Genomic DNA, 22,543 nt, shown 5'->3' with positions numbered 1-22,543 from the left:
CTACAGTATGGTAATGTTGTAGCATAGATAGAGATGGTTGTACGGAATGGTAATGCTGCAGCATAGACAGATGCACTACGTGTTGCACTAAACCAGGGGTAGCGGATGGGGTACCGATAGAAGGTGGATTCAATCATGCAACAAAACTTACAGATTCCAATTCATGAAATAAAGTCAAACAAGAGATTGAACATGAATAATCCTTCCATTAATAATTGCCAAAAGATGATGCTTCGTTTTGCCAGATCCGAGCAAAGTATTACATGCAATGGAATAGGGTGAGGGTTGAATTCCACCGAAATTGAACAAGCCAAGTAGGGAAGATCTTTCACTTCCGAAATGACAAACAATAGAAAATCCCAATGGGAATTCACAGTACAAAGAAATAATGCCTACCTACGACTACCTACAAGCCATGCTTAATACTTGTTGGAGAAAACCTTTCCGAGGGTTTACAAGGATAGCTGACAAGAACACTGACTGATGCAAACTAAAATAAAAATAGGTCCGAGATATATATTAAATCAATCAGAACCACAAATTCAAATATTAACTTGGGCCCCATATGAATAAATTAAAGTAACTAATTAAAGGTCCTTTTATTATATTATTTAAATTTTGGGACTAGTTAATTAATTAATTAAATTAAATTATTACATTAAAAATTGGGGACATTACAAATCCGAGCTAGCCAAAGATTGCTTGTCCTTAGGCAATACACAAACTCCAGGATCCCAAACCATGCATGGATGCAGATTGCTGAAAACTCCATGCTTATTCAGGATCACATATGCATAATTAAATTCAATTGAGATGAGTAGATTGCCATTCGGGCTCTACTGCGCCACTCTAATATAAACATTGCTATACCCAAAACCACCAGGATCCTAAGGGAGCCAATCATTAAACAAATCCATAATCTTCATGTAATCATCAATCTCTTTAGGAACTTTACAACACATATAGATCCTATTATTTTTATGAGGAAGCACTTCACATGGAAAAATTGCAGTCATGCACAACTTAGGCAACACTGAAGGGTAAAATCCATAATCAACCAACTGTGGTTGCTCCGGAAAGGAATTGTCCATAGCATCTCCAAGAAGTTGAACAACCATTGATGGAACCTTCGCATTTGGAGGGCCATTGACAGAACCCAAATTTTCATCGAGATGATCATTGGGTGTTGGTTTGACAATATTTGTGTTAGTATCTTCCTCCTGAATCCATTCCTTCATCTTTGATTCAGGTACCAAATAGATTCTGTCTTTGTGGTAAATGATATCGCCAACAACCTTGTATCTGTCATCCGACACTTGTCCATCCAGTAGTTGGCACAGAAAAGTATTGTTGAAGTATTTGACTAACAAATGTGCTCTCCAATTGGCTAGAAATTGAGCCATAATGTCATCCAAGGAAAAGTTCTCCATTCTCCCAACAGGGTGGCAGAATCACCAACTTTGATACCACTGTAATGATTTGTTTGTCTTGTGTGCCTGATGGCAGTTACCCGTTGGTCCCATGTGCCTGATGGCCAGCTACCCGTTGGTCCCATGTGCTTGATGGCCAGTTATCCGTTGGTTTTGTGTTCTTGATGGCCAGTTACCCGTTGGTCTCGTGTGCCTGATGGGAAGCTACCCATTGGTCTCATGTGCCTAATGGCCAAGTTACCCATTTGTCCTGTGTGCCTGATGGCTAGTTACCCATTGGTCCCATGTGCTTGATGGTCCATTACCCATTGGTCCCGTGTGCCTGATAGGTAGTTACCTGATGGCCATATAGTATTGGGGTGGGCCGTATGGTAGCTTGGAATGGAGTATGGACGGTGGTGTTGATTGGCCGTATGGTAGCTTGGAGAGCCATACTATATGGAGATGTTGCAGTATGGACAAAGATGGTCGTATGGTATGGTAATGTTGTAGCACAGACAGAGATGCTCATACGGAATGGTAATGCTACAACACAAAAAGATGCACTACATGTTGCGCCAAACCAAGGTAGCAGATGGTGTATCGATAGAAGGTGGATTCAATCATGAAACAAAACTTACAGTTTCGAATTCATGAAATAAAGCTAAACAAGAGATTGAACTCGAATAAACCTTCAATTAATAATTGCCAAAAGATGGTGCTCCGATTTACCAGATCTGAGCGAAGTATTACATGCAACAGAATAGGGTGAAGGTTGAATCCCACCGAAATTGAGCAAGCCAAGTAGGGAAGATCTTTTACTTCCAAAATGGCGAACAACAAAGAATTCCAACGGGCATTCACAGTACAAAGAAATAATCCAAAATGCCTACCTACGATACCTACAAGTCATGCTTAAATACCCATAAGGGAAAACCTTTTCGAGGGTGTACAAAGATAGTCGACGGCAACACTTTCCAACGGAAACTAAAGTAAAAATAGGTCTGAGATATATATTAAATCAATCGGAACCACAAATACAAATATTAACTTGGGCCCCATATGAATTAATTAAAGTAACTAATTAAAGGTCTTTTTATTATATTATTTAAATTCTGGGACTAGTTAATTAATTAATTAAATTAAATTATTACATTAAAACTTGTGGACATTACAGATAGACCCTTAACCTTCTTGCTCTCGATCTTTGATACCAATTTTCCCTTTGAGGACGAAAGCACTGTGTATGGAATGGGAGCCTACCTTCTAGGAAATGCAAGAACAACTTTGAGAAGATTCGAGAAATGTGAATATGGAAGGTGATATATTCTACAGAGACTATGCGGATCTGAGAATGAATTACTCAGGCAAGGGAAATTGTGGCTATTTTAATTATGACCTAAGCAAGAAGATTGACAAAGGGAACTTATTGCCATTTGATGGATCTGGATCAATCTTAGCATAGGCCTGGGTGCTGAAGGCAGACACATATTTTCCGCTCAATTCGATGCCTGAAAAAGAAGTAATCAAATTTGTTGCGCTCCATTTAGGAGCCGCACATGAATGGTGGCATCATGGCTTGGTTACCCTTGATCATGATCAAGTAGCCTCTTATATCGAATTCATGGAAAGACTGATCGACGATTTTAATGGAAAGGATCCCAAATTGAACTTCAAAGAATTGGCACAATTGAAACACACTGGCCCAGTCAACAATTATGTCACAAAATTCCAGAGACTAGCTGTGTTGGTTACAAACATCTTAGAGAGATGACAAATTGTGTTATTCATGGACTGGTTGAGGGAATTGTTGAGAGGTTGGGTCAAACATCTTAACCTTGGCACTCTAAACAAAGCTACAAAGAAGGTTCATGACATGGCTACATCGTCTTCCTCCAAAACTAATGCACCCTATCCACTACCTCTACCGTAGGAGGACAAAGACAGGGAGATGACTCAAAAAAATTCTCCAATTTATGAGGACTTGCGACAGGAGCTTCAAAGGAAGAAACTTTTCTTCACTTGCAAGAAGCCTTGGGGGCCATGCCATCATTGTCTTGGCAAGGGAAGGATTCACTACATTAAGGTGTTACCTGACAATAAAGAAGAAAGTCCAGTCTCCAAAGGGAAAAGTGATGAAGCTACTGAGGCAAAGAGAATCACCACACTCGTGCAAAAACGGGGTTCCATTGCTACCCTGACTACAACTTTTGGAAGTAGTAACTTCAAGGTTCGTGACACACTTCACAGAAAATGAGTCACAGTCATGATTGATAGTGGCACCACACTCAAATTTCATCAATTCATCATTGGTCACAAATAAGGCTTTGTACACAGTAGAGCATGGAGGATTTGAGGTCAAGGTGGCAGGAGGAACTTTGTTACCCTGCATTCACATGATTCCACGACTAAGCATTACCATGGGAAACTATACCCTTACAAATAATCTCTTTGTCATAGATTTGGTTGACATGGATATCATATTGGGCATCTGGTGGATGGAGACCCTTGATTAGTATACCCAATGTTTCAAAAGGATGGACTTTTCATTGAGACAGATAGCAAGAAGGTGATAGTAGAATGGATGTCAAAATAGAGGATTGAGGGAAGTCACAATCAAGAAGATGGAGGCAATTGTTAGAATAAATATAACCCAAAAATGTAATTTGTCCCTGAATAATTGACTGACCAATCTATTGATCGAGTACTCCAAAATAATTATGCATGTCAGTTGATGGATGGCTATATATAGGATGATCAATACAAAGTGATTGATGATATCATTTACTACGACGATAAAATCTACTTGATACTTGATTCAAAATTGAAAAGTTGATCCTAGGAAGTTTTCCTGAATCAAGTTTGGAATTTCTTGAGGGCAAGCAGTGTTCGAGACAAGAGGACTGTAATATCCCTGTTATCAAATAAAATAAAATAAAAACATTTTTTTGTATTTGGGGTCCTGATCGATTTACGTATATCTTGGGCCCATCCTTAATTTTTCTTAGGCGTAGGTGTTTCTTGTGTCATCTGTCGACACATTCTTTCTCCCTTGAGAGTTTTCCTTCAATGGGGTATATATGTTTGTTGGGTTGGATGTTGTAGGTACGTGTCTTGAATTGATTCTATTGTACTGTGAATTCCATCTAGAATTCTGTTGGTTGTGCCATTTTGGAAATGAAAGACCTTTCCTATTTGGCTATTGCAGTTTCAATGGGTTTCAAGCGTACCCTACTCTTCTTCTTTGATTACCTTGTTCTAATTAGGCATATTCGAATGTCATCTTATTTGAAAATATAATCTTGTGTTGGTGTACATATGTATGTTTGTTGACTTGTGCATAGTTGATTGATTTATATATGTCAGAAATTTTCTATCCTTGGCAATTCAATCTCTCGATCTGTACAAGTGTAATGACTCCAAATCAGAATCCTTCTCAATTCTTTTAAATCTTCTAGTCAAGAATTAGATTTAAATGCCCCTTATAAAATTTCTTTAAGTCTTTTTTTCTTATTCTCGACTCATACCTAGTATTTGATATATCTTCCTTTATTTATATCCCTTCTATGATATTCTCGAATAGTCACACCTCTTAGGATTTAATAGATGTCTTTATTAAGTTGATTTATATTATATTTAGTTATTATCTATCTTATTTCTTATTAAATTTTATAATTATAATTATTATATTTATTTTGATACTGATATTTAGTCATTAAATATTTTTTTCCTAGAGGGAATATTATATTATATATATAATATTGTTACTGTTTCAACCAACATAATAATTATTTTTTGATCTTATATTTAACTCTATAATTATTAAACATACATCTCAAAATGGGACATTGCAACAACCTGTCCAACATACGACCTTCCTAGACCCCATAGAGTCTCCTCCACCCACTGTATATCACTCCCTTCAACTTCCTTCATCGTTATACCAAGTACCATACAAGGCAATTTTATGGCCTCCCTAGATACACCGTATGACTCCCTAGCTCCAATCGTACACTGTCTTGACCTCCTATTGCCACTTGCCATACAGACTCCTACTAATCAATTTGACAATTATGGGGAAATTTTTTGTATGCCAGCCCTATATAGACGTGGGTTCCTGCAACGAAACATTACATTGGTGGAAAGTTTGCAGTGAGAACATACCATAAAAGTTTGAAATGCTTCTTGTAGCAAAAATGACTTATTAAACGTCAACAAAATGGGTTAGTAAAAGCCAAGTGTACAACTTCTTTCAAACTTTATATATTCTTCGTAGAAGACAAATTTAAGAAATTTGGGCATGTTTGGATTGAGATGCCATAAAAATGCAATCTTTCTATGCACAAAATCATAATGACATGGTCAAGTACTCTTTATTGCATATTTAATTTTTGGGTGATTTTGTTTGATATCTACTACCATATGGTTAAATATTTGGTTTTGCTTTGTAAACCGATTCTATAGGAGGTGGTGTCGGAAAGCCTTCTATACTTATGTTGCTCATAATCTTGTATTGGTAGGGTAGTTTGATTCATATTTTGAGAACTTATTTCAATCTATAAGAAGCTAGTATGTGAATGTTGCAAAATCAGATAAGATAGATTATTAATATCCAACAAGAGACCACAAACAGGCCTAAGGGACTAAAAGTACAAATAGAGGCCAGAAGGTAGCAGGACCACCAAACGGTGTCCAAGAAAAAGGAAACCAATAGAGGAAAAAGCAAATAAAGAGAGACAATGTAATGTTCCCAAGGTACGAAGAGACCTGGATTCTATACTTAGTTACATTCAACAGAGGAGGCAGTGGTTGCTTGATGTCCGCACAGAAGGAGGTCGTATGGTATGATGTGTCCATGAGGTAATGCTTTGGGGTTTGTATGGGATAGCCTTATGGATGACGTACATTGTTTGACGATGTATGGCGAATGTGGAAGATGGAATATGGTAATGTATGGAGGAGTACGATGGAAGGGGAGGTAGTATGGTGATGGAGGGAGGAGTATGGAGGAAGGTGGATGGAGGGAGGAGTACGGAGGGATGGAGGGGGAAGTACGGAGGGAGTTAGCAAGGTGGATGGAGGGAGGAGTATGGAGGGATGGAGGGAGAAGTACGAAGGGATGGAGGGAGGAGTACGGAGAGAGGTAGAGGAGTATGGAGGGAGTACAGAGGGAGGAGTACAAAGGGATGGAGAGAGAGGTATGGAGGGATGGAGGGAGGAGTACAGAGAGAGGTGGATGGAGGGAGAAGTACGGAGGGTGTTGTATAGAAATTGGAAAGAGAATACAAACTCATATACAAATAATATTAGAACACAACTCCATCAAATAAATGCCAAACATCAATAGATATTGAATACCGATATTTTCCAATTAATCCTCATAGACAAAGATGGTGCTCTAATTTCCCAGATCCGTTCAAAGTAATACACAGACAGAATAGGTCCCACCGAAACCGGAATAGCCAAGTAGGGAAGGTCTTTCACTTTCGAAATGGCGAACACAGAGAACTCCAACAGGAATTTGCAATATAGAGAGAATAATTCAAATCGCATACTAACTACTACCTACATGCTGTACTTAAATACCCTTCATAGGAACTCCCGAGGGTTTACAAAGATAGCCGATGGCAACCTATCCAAACAAAAAATGAAAATGGGTCCGAGATAAACTAAATCAATCAGCCATAAAAAAGCTTTGATTAAATATTTATTTTATTAAGGCAACATTACAGACAATCCCACAAAGGAGAGACTATGGAACTGTGAAACAACAAGCACTTTGCAATTGTCAAAATGAAGCTCAAGACTTAAGGATAATTGTCCGTGTGCGGAGAAGTCCAAACCAGAAATAATTATTGATTTATTTGCTGGATATAAAACCTATTGAGTCTTCATATTGGCAATAAAACCATATGAGACAACTGCACTAAGACAAATCTTCAGAAGAGACAAGATAGGAAAAACAAAAGTCTCTTTCCAAAATTGCAACTATTAAAGAAATGTGTGGTTCCCTCACACACTTGCCTTACTAAGGGAGGTCAAGTCGCTTGATGAAATTGTTGTTAAAAAAGGAAGTGGGTTAGAAAAAAGAAAAAAAGACTTCAAAGGGAGAATCAGTTATATTTTGCTTGTCTAGCTACGCAAGGTGTGCGATCTTTGGAGTTTCACTATGTGCTTCAATTTTAATTAGTGTAACATGGGGACTTGTCCCCTCTCCATCCCATAACCCCCATGAACTTGGGTTAGGGACTTGGCATTTCCACTGCCTTTGTGCTGGGATCTCGTTGCCAAGGGCTTTCTGGAAGCAAAAGTTGCAGCTGCAACTCTTGTGATAGAAAGGGGGTTTATTGGCTATCATAAAGGTCACTGCTACAAACACATACTACATATGCATATTTATGAATGTATGTACAAAATTTTGTGCTTGTTTTGATATTACGCTACTCATTGTAATCATCTTTATGAAATTTTTGAGTTTCATGTTACAATTCTGCTATGTTCAAGTATTTGGTATTATAATTTATTAGTTCTTGTACTATCATACATCATTTCATAACTAGCATTCCTAACACTAATCTATAGTATATTACAGCACCCCACCATTCGCCATTCCTCCACCATCCCAAAATAAAGCCCTTTTTTTCCATACCAGAAACTTGTCATTGTGTCCCGCAGTGCTCATGTTATCACTGATTTTAAATGGCTGGCCGATTTAATTGATTTTAACTAAGAATTTTAAGTTCTCTGCTAGAGACAAAATTTACATAATTTGGTACTAAAGACGAAATGGTGAAGACAAGGCTAGTATTCTCCATTGCAGTTAATCAAAGAAGTTAAGCATGTGTTTCCAGTGTTCAGGCATGAGCTCCATCTTGGCATGAAATCCTATCATCTGGCCATGAATTTTCAGTCAAAGAGCAGGTTGAGTGTTAGCTGACATGGTCAAGATAAATTTGAATTGGAAAATGGACATCAGCAGATCATTGGTTAAGGGTATGCTTTGCAAACCAAGTCTTCCTTCTTGAGGATTTGTATGACTTAAGACTACTGTTGTAATTCCATGTGAGGATTGGCATCTAGGGTAGAAGTTCTCTGAGTGGGTCAAGTGATCGGCAAGTAAGAGTCGTGTTAATGATTTTGCACATATTATAGTGGCCGTTGCTGGAATCAGCAAATGAAGATAGGCCCCTGATTCAGAAGTTGATGCTGTTTCAATCTTATGTTTCTAATCCAAAGTATGCTTCAATAAAGGTTAGCACAGGATGTGTTTTTTCTGATACTTAATGTTCTTTTTTGAAGTTCTGAATTCAGATTTAATGTTAAGAATTGCAGTCGGAGCAGGCTGTATTTCATTTTCTATTAAAAGGTAACACATTATGAATGTTAATAAAATGCCATATTGGAAACTTATAAACCTGCACAGTTGCAATCAATCTGTTCGACAGAATTACTCAGAGTAGATAGGCAAAACACTTCGTGCAAACAGGGCTGCAAATTAGAAGTTGTCAGAATGCTGAAAAGTTGCTGATGTCTTGAAGATATAGGAATTATTTCCGAATTACTACAGCCCTTCCATGTGCATTATCCTTGTATCAGGCTTATTAATGAACATATTGCAAGCTTCTCTACATCTACAAACTTTCATCACTATGCAACTTAATCTCTCTTTGCTAAATTTTTTAAGTTCTTTGTTTTGTGTCCTTTCACAGAACGAAGACTCTTGCAATGTCTGTAGTTGCAGTGGAAATCTTCTTTGTTGTGATGAATGTGCTGGTGCCTATCATCTCCAATGTTTGAAACCACCATTGACAGTTGCACCTCAGGGCAGTTGGAACTGCCCCAAATGTGTAAGGGAATTTCCAAGTATTTTCTTTATATACATTTTCCTTAATTGTTTACCATTGTGGTGGCCTGAGATGTTTATCTATTCATATTTGCAGGTAACACCACTTGCAGACCTAGACAAAATTTTAGATTTTAAGATGAGTCCATCAAGCACAGAGCATGATGGGGTCTCCACTCAGCAATTGGAAAAGTATTATCTGGTGAAGTTCAAGTCAAGATCTTATCTGCATTGTTCATGGTAAAGCTATAGGTCACCATGATTTGATGACCTCTTATGTTGGCTTTGTTATATTGCATTTTGTCTAGTCTTGTATTTTTGTCTAGTCATGTTGATAACCTCTTATGGAGATATTGGCCTTACCTTTTTTTATGACAACTTACGCAAACTTTCTTGTATCACATTTACTGCTTTTGATCATTTGTAGACATAAGTGTTTCCCAAATCTTCTTTTAAAGGTCATACATAATGATTTTTCATGTATAGGATTTCACAAGAAGAGTTTGAAAGAGCTTTCAAGTCATATCCGCAGCTCAAGACACGGTTAAAAAATTTTCATCGTCAACTGGATTCAGTGAATGCTTCAAATGAAGATTGGATCCCTATTCGGTCAGAATGGGTGACTGTGGATAGAGTAATTAATAGCAGGTATGTTTCCTCTCTCAGATACATCTTTCAGTTGTGTTTCACAAGAGAAATATAATCATATTAGGTTTTGATTATTTCTTATACTAAATAGAACTTCAAAGCACTATGCTTCAGTTTTGTATTAGTAAAAATCTATATTTTGCAGAATGACTGGTGATGTCCTTGAATATTTAATCAAATGGAAGGATCTTCCTTATGATATGTGTACTTGGGAAGTAGAGGAGGATATATCTGCTTTCCAAGATCAAATCAAGAAGTACAATGCAATTCAAGCCAGAGGGCAGTTCTGCATGTTTTGGGCTGGCAATGGTCCTCTTCTTGATAGCAGAGATGCTCAATGCAAAGTGAAAGAATTCAAACCCTATGACCAGACTCCCAAGTTTCTTGTTGGAGGTATTGGAAATTACTTTTATGCAAACGTTGCAGTTTGTTAGAAGAATTATTTGGATTGAAATTAACATTTTAGCCTACATGTACATTGTCAGGTACACTGCATCCATATCAACTTGAAGGGTTGAACTTTTTACGATTCACATGGCTTCAAGGGAGACATGTTATCCTTGCAGATGAAATGGGACTTGGTGAGAATGATAGTGAAATTGGAGTTACATTAGAAACAGTATGCATTGGATTCAGATTAGAAAACCAAGACAGCATACATTGCAGTGGGATAGATCTATGAATTAAGACTGCAGGAATATGTTTAAAATTGAATAAGAATTATCAATACTAATGGAGAATAATCTTCAGGCAAAACTATCCAGAGCATCTCTTTTCTGGCGTCTCTAGCTGCAGAGAGTATTTCTCTTCCTCATTTAGTGGTGGCTCCACTTTCAACATTACGTAATTGGGAACGTGAATTCTATACTTGGGTCCCTGAAATGAATGCTGTATGTCTGATTTATTTTGAGAGTGATAGTTTTATTAGATTACACATGCTAAGGCAGAAAATGTAGTGCTGTAACTATGCAGGTTTAGAGTTTCTTGTATAAATGCACTGTTAATAATCTTATATTTATTACATTTTGCAGGTAATGTATACAGGAAATGCTCAAGCTCGCTCTATAATTAGGAAGCATGAGTTTTTCTTTCGAAAAAAATTCAATCTAGTGAAGAATTGCAATGGTGAAGAGAATCCAGTGATAGAACTTAAAAAAAGCAAACAGGAAAGAATAAAATTTGACGTCCTATTAACATCGTATGAAATGATCACCATTGATGCTGAACTTCTAAAAAATATCAAATGGGAATGCCTGGTAATTTTTTTCTCTATGTGTGCATTGGATTATCGAGGTGATTATAATTAAGTGCTAAATTGCTAATATGCTTTGTAGGGGTTCAACTCTTAGTACCATAACATGTGGATTTCATTGCAGATAGTTGATGAGGGTCATCGGCTTAAAAACAAAGATTCAAAACTTTTTCAAACTTTGAAGAATTTTTCATCTAATCATCGAGTTCTACTGACTGGTACTCCTCTCCAGGTGGGTTTATTTAATTTTTCATGAAGTTAATTTCATAAAACAAAATTAAAAAAATTACCATATACTATCATCTAGAACTGATTAGAAATGTAAAGCTTTTTCAAACTTTGAAGAATTTTTCATCTAATCATCGAGTTCTACAGACTGGTACTCCTGTCCAGGTGGGTTTATTTAATTTTTCATGAAGTTAATTTCATATTTGAAAAAAGAAAAATTACCATATACTATCATCTAGAACTGATTAGAAATGTTCAGTGGGATGCTCTATTAAAGCATGGGAGCACCTAAGACATTTGTATTCTTTAGAAGTAGCAAAAAATAATTTAATTTCTCATGGAGTTAACTTCATAGAAAAAAGGAAATTACCGTATATTATCATCTAGAACTGATTAGAAATGCTCATGGGAGCACCTAAGACATTTGTACTCTCTAGAAGTATGTTAAAATTATAACTAGCATGTAAGTTGCAGATGACTAGGGAAATATATCTCTAATTTAATATAAGAAACTATGAGCAAGATGTAATGTGGTGAGAATATGCATACGAACCCATTCTGAATTATTTCTGAGCTATATCAACCTTCTATAGAAAGGAGATGTAGGTGAGGATGGTTGATGTAACAACCCTTGTAGGATCTAGTCAATCTAGTCAAAATTTCCCTTTTCCCTATGTTAATCATGATTCCCTTTTCCCTATGTTAATCATGGATTCTTGATGATGTTATATGGGGGAGTTTGTCAATATGTTAGAGAGATGATTGAGTACTTATGTGTTGCATTCATGATAGTATTTGTCATTGATGTCAACATAACAAATTTTCTGGATAGTTGAGCCAGAGTTGCAGAGGAAGATTTGTTCGGTGAGGTTTGTGGTCAGCAACTTATGTTATCTGCACTTGAAGCTATATTTAGAAATGTGCTCTAATGCTATGTTTATGTTTGCGGAAAGTGTTATGTAGATTTGCGTCAGTTATAGAGAGTTTCTGGTTGACTATTTCTACTAATTGCATTGGATCCTTTTGGTGAAGCTGAAAATCGTTTAGCGGGCTTGGATTTTTGTTGAAGACATGTTCACGATGCAATGGTTAATGTGGAAAAATTAGATGTTCATTCTATGAGGATTTGTGAAGACTGTTCAGCATGTTGTTCCGAGGAAGCTGAATATTGTTAAAATCTTTTATGAAAAGTGTGGTTTGTTATGTAGCGTGTATTGTAATATCTTATATGATGTTTATGTGAGCTTTGGATGTGAATTATGTATGATCAGAGAAGATTTTGATGTTGAGGATGTACTATGAGCTTCAGAGGAACTATATTGTGAAAGAAGTTATTGTTTAGTCAGTTCAAGAACTTGGATATGTTATCTTGAAGATTGTTTAGTGAAGGCAGTTTGAGGCTATTTGAATAGTGGGTTTAGTTGTTCTCCTTTCAACTCCTAATAGGGTTAGAATCTCCTCACAGGAATCCCCTAATAGAGACTCATATGTATTGATTGTATTTCATTGGCTCCTAATAGAGTCCATCCTTTCACAAGGAACTTTTATATTAGTACATTATCTTGTGGGCATCATTCCCACTTGTAGAGTGGAAATATCACTCAAATTCACAAAGATATAATATGCTAACCAAATATTTATAGAAGGGTTAGTCGGTTGGAAACCAACTGATGCATTCCCTCACCTTCTAACTACCCAGCTCGAGTAGCTTTACAAGTACTAAACATAATAGTTACTTTATTCCGGATACACCACTGGGGTTTTTCCTAGTTAACATGTCTAGTGTTATTGTGTATGGTTATCTTTCAGTGGTTATTACATCTTGTTGATGTCAGTTTTGTACCACTGCATAACATATAGCGATTGAATACTTGATATGGAATATCAAACGCTCAATCCCTCTCCTGAAAAGTAAATACTCATGAAGACATGAGTGTAATGTCCCCCACTTAACCAGTTTGGAGGTATGTTGTCGTTAGCCCATTCTTGTATGGTCCCGAGGGCTAACCAGGACTTCAAAAGGGATCCTGAGGTTATTTGGCCTAGTCAAATTTAATTACAGGCCAAACGGAGTTTGTTTGTTGGGTTGTCAGGAAGACTTACTATTTTTAGTAAGCCAATAGGGGGATGCAGTGCCTTCAATTTTCAGTGACAGGATGAGATGCGTTTTATTGGGCTCTTTCTAATGAGCTATTATATGTGGGATTTCGAGTTTATTTGGTATATTATTTTAATGTTTGAAGTTACAACGGTAAAGTGACTATTTAAATTAAATATTATAATGTTTCATAAAGTCACTTTATAAAAATCAAGAGCCCCCCTTTAGAGTACATACATGGACTTTGTAAAAAGAAAAAAAGAAGTAATATTAAAAGTCATGTATTATCCCACATTGGCAAGATGGAAGTGTGGAGCAAGTGAGGAAGGGATTAAAAGGAAGAGGATAGCTCTCATTTATTCAGACTTGGAAATATCAAAGAAATTGGAGAATTTTCTGGAGATTATATCTCAATAGTTTGAAGGACGAAATCCCTTCAAGCTGGAAATCTTGACGCCATTGAAAGATATGGTCTTGAGATTCAACATGGTAGCAGTCTGAAAAAAGCAGATATGAAAAAGCAGCCCGAAAAAAGCGGAACCGAAAAAGCAGGCAGAAAAAGCAATCCGTAAAAGCAGTTCAAAAAGCGAAACCGAAAAAGCAGGCTGAAAAAGCAGGTACGAAAAAGCAGGCCAAAATAGAAGTTTGAAAAAAGCAAAGCAGAAGGGGCAGCATAGAAGGAAATTATTTCAGCCAACTACAACCAGGTTCCTTTGTTAGTATTGTTTTTAGGGTGTTATAAGCTTTCAGCTGTAAGTGTGCATTATACCAGCATTATCATTTTGTAATCCATGTAAATGCCAAAGTCTTGGCCATATTTCATGAGCATTGTAATTTTCATTGCAATTAAGAAGATAATAGTTGCTGGTGTCATTTAAGCAATTTAATATCATTATTTATCAGCTAGTTAGTTTGCATACCAACTGTTTGTAAAAATGCCAGTTGGCTGTAGGTGTTCATTTCTCATGCTTAGATCATATATATGCACTGAATATTGTCAAAATTAGTAGCACACTCATGTTAGGTCATTTGTGTAGTCCATTGTAGTCTTCTAGCACAAGATTTTCATTGATGCAAATTGTAAAAAGGTCATTTGAAGCTAGCTGAAATACTATATCAGTCATACGTCCCTTGCATGTGAATTGTTTGATGAAATTCCTTGAGCTTTCATCAGCATTTTTGAGGTCAGATTTGAGGAGAGTTATTACAGTGGTATCAGAGCTATAAGTCCTGCCATCCTGTGGAGGTCTTATAGGGAATTTGGAACAGCTAGATAGAGGGGAAAGTGTTTGACGAAATGTCAAAACACTAAAATCAGAGCATTTATGTTTGAGCATGCGACAGGGGCCTTATAATTTCCGCAATACCAGAGCAAGACAAAATAGGATTTCATACCTGTAGAGAAAACAGTCTAGTTCATCCGTGCAGGTGGACATAGAATCCAGTCATACAGACACAGAGGAGATATTCTTTGATCAAGGCGGCAATATGGGAGACAGGAATGCTCAAGATCCTGGAGAGGAAAGATTCTTACAGTTATTAGAGACGTTGGCACAAGGACAGCGATTAGCAGAACAGAGGGTACAGGAACAAAATCAGAGAATGGAGCTTATGATTCATATGATGGCTCTTCAAATGGGGTTGAATGCTAACATGGGTGGAGGAAATAATCAGAATGGTAATAATCAAAATGGTAACAATCAGAATGGGAACAATCAGGATGGGACACATAATGGAGGTGAACAAGTTGGGAACAATTTTGGTCATAGACCCCAGCAAGCTAGGACCGTGAGTTCAAGGCCCATGATTCCCACATTTCCTCCTAGAGCCCCAGAGCAGCCCGTACCAGAGCCCCAGATCACTGATATACAGGACCAGTTGAGAAGAGATTGGGAAGCCGGAGGTCCATATTTTACTACTGCAATTACCTTTAGGGAGTATATGGATGTGCGGATGAAACATATGCCATGTGGACATGACAGGAACCAGAGCTATGAGCTACGGAAGAAAGTAGGGAAACTTTAGTTACCATATTATGATGGCTCGGGGAAGTCTACAGCAAGAGCTTGGGTTCAAAAGCTTGGTACATACTTTCAATTGAACCCTATGCCTGAGGAAGAAGCTATTAAGTATGCAGCAATTCATCTGGATGGGTTAGCACACGAGTGGTGGCATCATGGTATGGTCACTATGGGTCATGCACACATTACCTCATATGTGGAGTTTACAGAGAGACTGATTGAACGTTTTGATAGGAAGGATCCAGAACTACATTTCAAGGAGTTAGCTTAGCTTAAACAATGGGGATCATTGGAAACATACATTTCAGAATTTCAGAAACTTGCAGTGTTAGTAACAGATGTATCTAAACGAAGGATACTGGTTCTATTTATGGATGGGTTAGCTGATCCGTTGAGAGGGTGGATTAAAGCTCTCAACCCTCCCACTTTGTAGGAAGCCATTAAGAAAGCTCGTGACATGGATTCCTCTTCAGCTTCTAAAAATAAATTCCAGGCGAAGAGTTTCCCTTCGAGGAAAGATTAAGGACAGTAAACCTTTTCGTAGAGAGGGTCAACCACCTAAGGAGGAAAGTAAGAGGTTGGACAATGAGACAATGATCTCAGGAAGAAGAAGCTTTGTTTTCATTGCAGGGAGCCTTGGGATTTGTCACATAAGTGTCCATTGAAAGCAAAAGCCAAGCAGATGGAGTACTTTTCAGCCGAAGAGTCAGTGGATGGAGATTCAGAGTAGTCATCAGAATCAGATGGAGATGATAATTCTTCACATGAGGAAGCACACAGTGATAGCACAATAGCTCAGTTGTCCAGTATACAGGAGGCCGTCACTTTCAGAGTTAAGGGAACTTTGGATGGACAAAGATTTGTGGCACTCATTGATACAGGGGCAACACATAACTTCATTGACGAAAAGTTTGTGACACGTAGAGGGCTACATACAGAAGAGCATAGGGGATTTAAGGTGATGGTTGCCGACGGCTTCAAAATCGACTGTACCAAGAAAATCTCCAACTTGCAGCTTCATTTGGGAGATTATGACATGGTGGGAGATTTCTTTGTTGTCAACATTGGTGATCAGGATATGGTGCTTGGGATGAATTCGATGAAATCTCTGGAAGAGTTTACATTTAACCTCCAGAAAATGGAAATGAGGTTTGACGCAAATGGTAAGAAGATAGTACTCAGAGGTTTGTCAAATGGGAGACTACGAGTGGTGTCACTCAAGCGGATGCAGAGTTTCTTTAGACACGACCAGGTGCAGTGGACAGCAGAGTCCAGAGCAATGCCTGAGGTGACAGAGCAACATAAACAGGAGTATCGCCTTGATGTACAAAAAATAATAACCAAACATACTAAGGTGTTTGGTGAGATACCTCCAGGGAGACCCTCGGATAGGGGAATTGAGCATGTTATTGAGTTAGAGGAAGGGGCTAAGCCAGTCATCGTCACACCCTACCGCCATCCAAAGAGATATAAAGATGAAATAGAAAAGGCAATCAAGGAGTTGATTTTAATGGGGCACATACGACCAAGCAAGAGTCCTTTCGCTTCTTCAGTAGTATTGATGAAGAAGAAGGATGGTACAATGAGGATGTGCATTGATTATAGGGAACTAAACAAGAAGACAATCAAGAACCGATACCCTATTCCACGCATTGATGAGCTTATTGATGAATTGCACGGTACTTGCTACTTCTCGAAGATTGATTTGAGATCCGGCTACCACCAAATACGGGTTAGAGAGGTGGATGTGGAGAAGACAACTTTTAGATGCCACTATGGACATTTTGAGTTCTTAGTCATGCCCTTTGGGTTGACTAATGCCCCCGCCACTTTCCAGTCTTGTATGAGTAGAGTATTCAGAGATCAGTTGAAGAAGTTTGTGTTGATTTTTTTTGATGATATACTGACATACAGCCGTACTTGGGAGGAACATTTGAAGCATATTGATGCAGTGCTCAACATTCTAGAGAGGGAGTCATTATATGCCAAGATGAGTAAATGCGAGTTCAGGATGACAGAGTTTCTCTATCTAGGGCATATTATTAGTGCAAGAAGTGTTCAGGTTGACCCAGACAAGATCAGGGCCATTCTGGATTGGCCACTGCCGAGGAACATTTCACAACTCAAGGGATTTCTTGGGCTTTGCGGGTTCTACCGCAGATTTGTGAAGGGATTTTCACAGATAGCAGCACCACTTACAGATTTGACACGGAGAGACAGTTTTAAGTGGTCAGAGAAGGCTCAGGATTGTTTTGACAGGTTCAAGGAGTTGATGAGTACATGCCCTGTTTTAGCCATTCCAGATTTCACCAGGCCTTTTGAGCTGCAGTGTGATGCCTCAGGAGAGGGCGTAGGAGCTGTCCTCATGCAGGACAAACATCCCATCGCATATGAGAGTAGGAAATTACGAGGTGTTGAGAGAACTTACAGCATCTATGACAAAGAAATGCTAGCAATCACGCACGCGCTAGCTAAGTTCAGGCAATACTTAGCAGGGAGCCGATTCATAGTAAAAACAGATCATAACAGCTTGAAACATTTCCTTGGACAGAAGGATCTCAATGACAGGCAACAGAAATGGGTGAGTAAGTTACAGGCTTATGATTTTGACATAGTCTATGTCAAAGGGAAGAAAAATATCGTCGCAGATGCTTTATCCAGAAGGCCTCACTTGCTTGCTGTTGGGATAGTCATGGACGATTGGAGAGAGTTGATCTTGGCAGAGTATGCCAAGGATAGTTGGGCATCTAGTGTTATTGAAGGAACTATTCAGGATAGTCGATACACTGTTGTAAATGATTTGATCATCTACAAGGAAATGATTTATTTAGTACCCGGGTCTGCTGTGAAGCAGAAGATTCTGAGGGCATTTCATGATTCACCATTGGCAGGACATCCCAGATTCTTTAAGACATATCGACAGGTGAGAGAGCGCTTCACTTGGAAAGGACTCAAAACAGAGGTGCTTCAGTTTGTTAGGGAGTGCCCAGTATGTCAGCAGAACAAACAGGAACATTCCTTTCCAGGTGGTTTACTACAGCCCCTACCCATACCAGAGAAGAAGTGGGATAGCATTTCCATGGATTTCATTATAGGCCTCCCCAAGGTACAGGGTCGGGATTGTATTTTTGTTGTGCTAGACAGATTGACAAAATTTGCACATTTCTTTGCGATTTCGTCCACATATTCAGTAGTACAGATAGTAGAGCTATTCTTTCGAGAGGTATTTAGATTACATGGGATGCCACGAAACATAGTCAGCGACAGGGATAGTAGGTTTATGAGCCACTTTTGGCAGGAGTTGTTCAGGTTGTGTGGAACAGAGCTAACTCCGAGTACTAGTTACCACCCCCAAATTGATGGGCAGATAGAGATAGTGAATAAATGGGTTGAGGGGTACCTTCGAAACTATATTGCAGGAGAGCAGAAGGCTTGGGTGAAGTGGCTGCATCTAGGAGAGTACTGCTATAATACCTCTTCCCATATGTCTATTCAAATGTCCCCTTTCATGGCACTGTACGGGTATGATGCTCCTAATTTTTTGGATTTGTTATTTGGGGACAGTAGGGTGCCTAAGGCCAAGGATATATTGCAGGAGTGTCAGGACATTATGCGATCCTTGAAGGAAAATTTGCAAAGGGCACAAAATTAGTAGAAGCAATATGCTGATCAGCACAGAGTTGAGAGATCTTTCGAGGTAGGAGACATAGTGTACCTCATGTTACAGCCGTATAGACAGTCCTCTCTCAAGAGGAGTGGAGCAGAGAAATTGAAACCACGCTACTATGGACCATTCAAAGTAATCAGGAGAGTGGGTGAGGTAGCTTATGAGTTGGAGCTGCCTGCAGATAGTAAAGTACATAACGTGTTCCATGTGTCACACCTTAAGAAGGCATTGGGGCATAATGTCGTGCCTTTAGTAGTATTGCCACCTCTCGATGATGAGGGAAAACTTATCTTGATTCCTGACGCTATACTTGACTCCAGGGAAAGGGTGCTTCGCAGGCGGACTATCAGGGAGTACCTAGTAAAGTGGAGGAACCTACCAGTTGAGGATGCGACATGGGAGGCAGAGGAGATTATTCAGCATCCTGAGTTGAGATTGCTTGGGGACAAGCAATTTCAAGAGGGGCGGACTGTAATGTCCCCCACTTAGCCAGTTTGGAGGTATGTTGTCGTTAGCCCATTCTTGTATGGTCCCGAGGGCTAACCAGGACTTCAAAAGGGATCTTGAGGTTATTTGGCCTAGTCAAATTTAATTACAGGCCAAACGGAGTTCATTTGTTGGGTTGTCAGGAAGACTTACTATTTTTAGTATGCCAATAGGGGGATGCAGTGCCTTCAATTTTCAGTGACAGGATGAGATGCATTTTGTTGGGCTCTTTCTAATGAGCTATTATATGTGGGATTTCGAGTTTATTTGGTATATTATTTTAATGTTTGAAGTTACAATGGTAAAGTGACTATTTAAATTAAATATTATAATGTTTCATAAAGTCATTTTATAAAAATCAAGAGTCCCCCTTTTGAGTACATACATGGACTTTGTAAATAGAAAAAAAGAAGTAATATTAAAAGTCATGTATTATCCCACATTGGCAAGATGGAAGTGTGGAGCAAGTGAGGAAGGGATTAAAAGGAAGAGGATAGCTCTCATTTATTCAGGCTTGGAAATATCAAAGAAATTGGAGAATTTTTTGGAGATTATATCTCAATAGTTTGAAGGACAAAATCCCTTCAAGCTAGAAATCTTGACGCCATTGAAAGATATGGTCTTGAGATTCAACATGGTAGCAGTCTGAAAAAAGCAGATACGAAAAAGCAGCCCGAAAAAAGCGGAACTGAAAAAGCAGGCGGAAAAAGCAATCCGTAAAAGCAGTTCAAAAAGCGGAACCGAAAAAGCAGGCTGAAAAAGCGGGTATGAAAAAGCAGGCCGAAAAAGCAGTTTGAAAAAAGCAAAGCAGAAGGGGCAGCATAGAAGGAAATTATTTCAGCCAACTACAAACAAGTTCTTTTGTTAGTATTGTTTTTAGGGTGTTATAAGCTTTCAGCTGTAAGTGTGCATTATACCAGCATTATCATTTTTTAATCCATGTAAATGCCAAAGTCTTGGCCATATTTCATGAGCATTGTAATTTTCATTGCAATTAAGAAGATAATAGTTGCTGGTGTCATTTAAGCAATTTAATATCATTATTTATCAGCTAGTTAGTTTGCATACCAACTATTTGTAAAAATGCCAGTTGGCTGTAGGTGTTCATTTCTCATGCTTAGATCATATATATGCACTGAATATTGTCAAAATTAGTAGCACACTCATGTTAGGTCATTTGTGTAGTCCATTGTAGTCTTCTAGCACAAGATTTTCATTGATGCAAATTGTAAAAAGGTCATTTGAAGCTAGCTGAAATACTATATCAGTCATACATCGCTTGCATGTGAATTGTTTGATGAAATTCCTTGAGCTTTCATTAGCATTTTTGAGGGCAGATTTGAGGAGGGTTATTACAATGAGAAAAACTTCAATGTTCCTTGCATCTGTGGATACTAACTCAGTTATATTAATGTTTTTTGTTGGTTAATCACGTAGGTGGGCTTACATTGTACATTCAAGGATAACTTGGACTTTTGCTGTGATGGTGATGAATCTAGCATTACAATGTATACTAGCGCCAAATGATGTTGATGGTGATGATGATGGAGGGTATGTCTGCTAATGATGCTTCTCCTTTCTAACTTTCTTCTCGAGAACTCCAACTACTAAACTATTGGATGCTCTACTCCTACTCCTATAAATGGAAAGATTAGCAAATGGACAAGGATCGAATTTGATGAAAGCTTACTAACGGCTCTACCTCCATAGATGCAATGATTCAAGGGAAAAAGACTAGATTACCACGCAAGGCTTCCTAACAAGCCGCTAGGATGCTAGTGGCCTAGTTATAGATCCCTATCAAACATCCACTAATATCACCATGCAACTATCCATCTACTCTTACTCTTACTTAACAACTTCAATGAAATCTAACTTTAACTATTGGAAGTAGAAAATATGCAACAACACCAAGTGTTCTAAGTCACCATGCAAGTCACAACAATGATAAAGAAGCAATTTTGGTATTATCTTAAGCAACAATTTTCTTCAACCCTTTACAAATGAGAGCAAATGGCCTTATATAGGGGCCAAAATAACAACCAATGGTAGATATTAAGAGGTCAAATCAACGATCTAGATTGAATCCTAGAAACCCTAATTAGGGTTGCCACCCCATTGGCCAATGAGAAGATGCCACCTCATTATGGACCAATGAAAAAAAGGAAAAGTGGCAATTAATGAGAAGGCACCAAAATGGTAGCCAATCGGAATCAGACATCTATCCTACCCAAAAGAAAGGAGAAATTGTCACTTGGGCTTACATCAAATGATCTTCTAATATAATTCTACCCTTTTCTTTCATCTTTTTAGCCAAGGCAATGAACTTGGCTAGCATGTCATTGACTTCCTTCATGGGAGGGCAAAGCTTGTGCTTCATCTTGAGCTCATTTTAATTCATGATGTCACTTGCTGCTTGTAGTGTCTTCTCATGATCCTTCTCATATTCTTTCGCATATCCGATAAAGGCATTGAGGGAGGCAAGGGTGCCCAAATGTTTCTTCTTGATGGCAACCTTCCCCAACTCATCCAATCTTGATCCAAACTGTCTCATTGACGTCCTCTTTGATATCTTCAAAATCAAGTACCGCCCCAACATCACTCATCATGGTTGAAATGGAAGTGTCAACGCCTGGGCTATGCTATGCAATCTCATTCTATATTTCTTCAAGTATCCTCAATTTGATAGTCAAGACAACAAACCAAGACTCCATCGTATTCATTCCTCCCTCATCTACCAACCAGAATCAGTATGCAAAGAACATTAACAAATAAAGTAAACATTCACAAACCAAAAACTAAATTCACATATATGCTTAGACTAAGAAAGAAAATAAGAAGTGCAAACCTCACGAGAGAAAACACTCCATGCTTTCTTGATTCTGTAGATG

General features: G+C 38.3%; 1 protein-coding gene across 7 annotated transcripts in view; it reads left to right on the top strand.

The window, feature by feature from the left end:
* LOC149564395 (CHD3-type chromatin-remodeling factor PICKLE-like) overlaps window positions 1–22,543 on the top strand; it is a 342,454-nt gene that overhangs the window by 33,919 nt on the left and 285,992 nt on the right. For all 7 annotated transcript variants that reach the window (XR_016364201.1, XM_089827450.1, XM_089827449.1 and 4 more), the window contains exons 3-10: window positions 9,119–9,256; window positions 9,350–9,492; window positions 9,739–9,900; window positions 10,046–10,293; window positions 10,386–10,481; window positions 10,651–10,790; window positions 10,932–11,156; window positions 11,277–11,384. Coding sequence is in view for 6 of the 7 variants with exons in the window: in XM_089827450.1 (XP_089683576.1) it covers window positions 9,119–9,256; window positions 9,350–9,492; window positions 9,739–9,900; window positions 10,046–10,293; window positions 10,386–10,481; window positions 10,651–10,790; window positions 10,932–11,156; window positions 11,277–11,384 (1,260 nt within the window). In the remaining variant the exon portion in view is untranslated. The remainder of the gene's footprint in view (window positions 1–9,118; window positions 9,257–9,349; window positions 9,493–9,738; window positions 9,901–10,045; window positions 10,294–10,385; window positions 10,482–10,650; window positions 10,791–10,931; window positions 11,157–11,276; window positions 11,385–22,543) is intronic.

Source organism: Cupressus sempervirens, chromosome 4, assembly GCF_028749045.1.
Source record: "Cupressus sempervirens isolate cs-2001-9-10 chromosome 4, ASM2874904v1, whole genome shotgun sequence".
In the NCBI taxonomy this organism is placed as follows: Eukaryota; Viridiplantae; Streptophyta; class Pinopsida; order Cupressales; family Cupressaceae; genus Cupressus; species Cupressus sempervirens.
The sequence above is the reverse complement of the archived record's forward strand: the minus strand, read 5'-3'. Positions and strand labels throughout refer to the sequence as shown.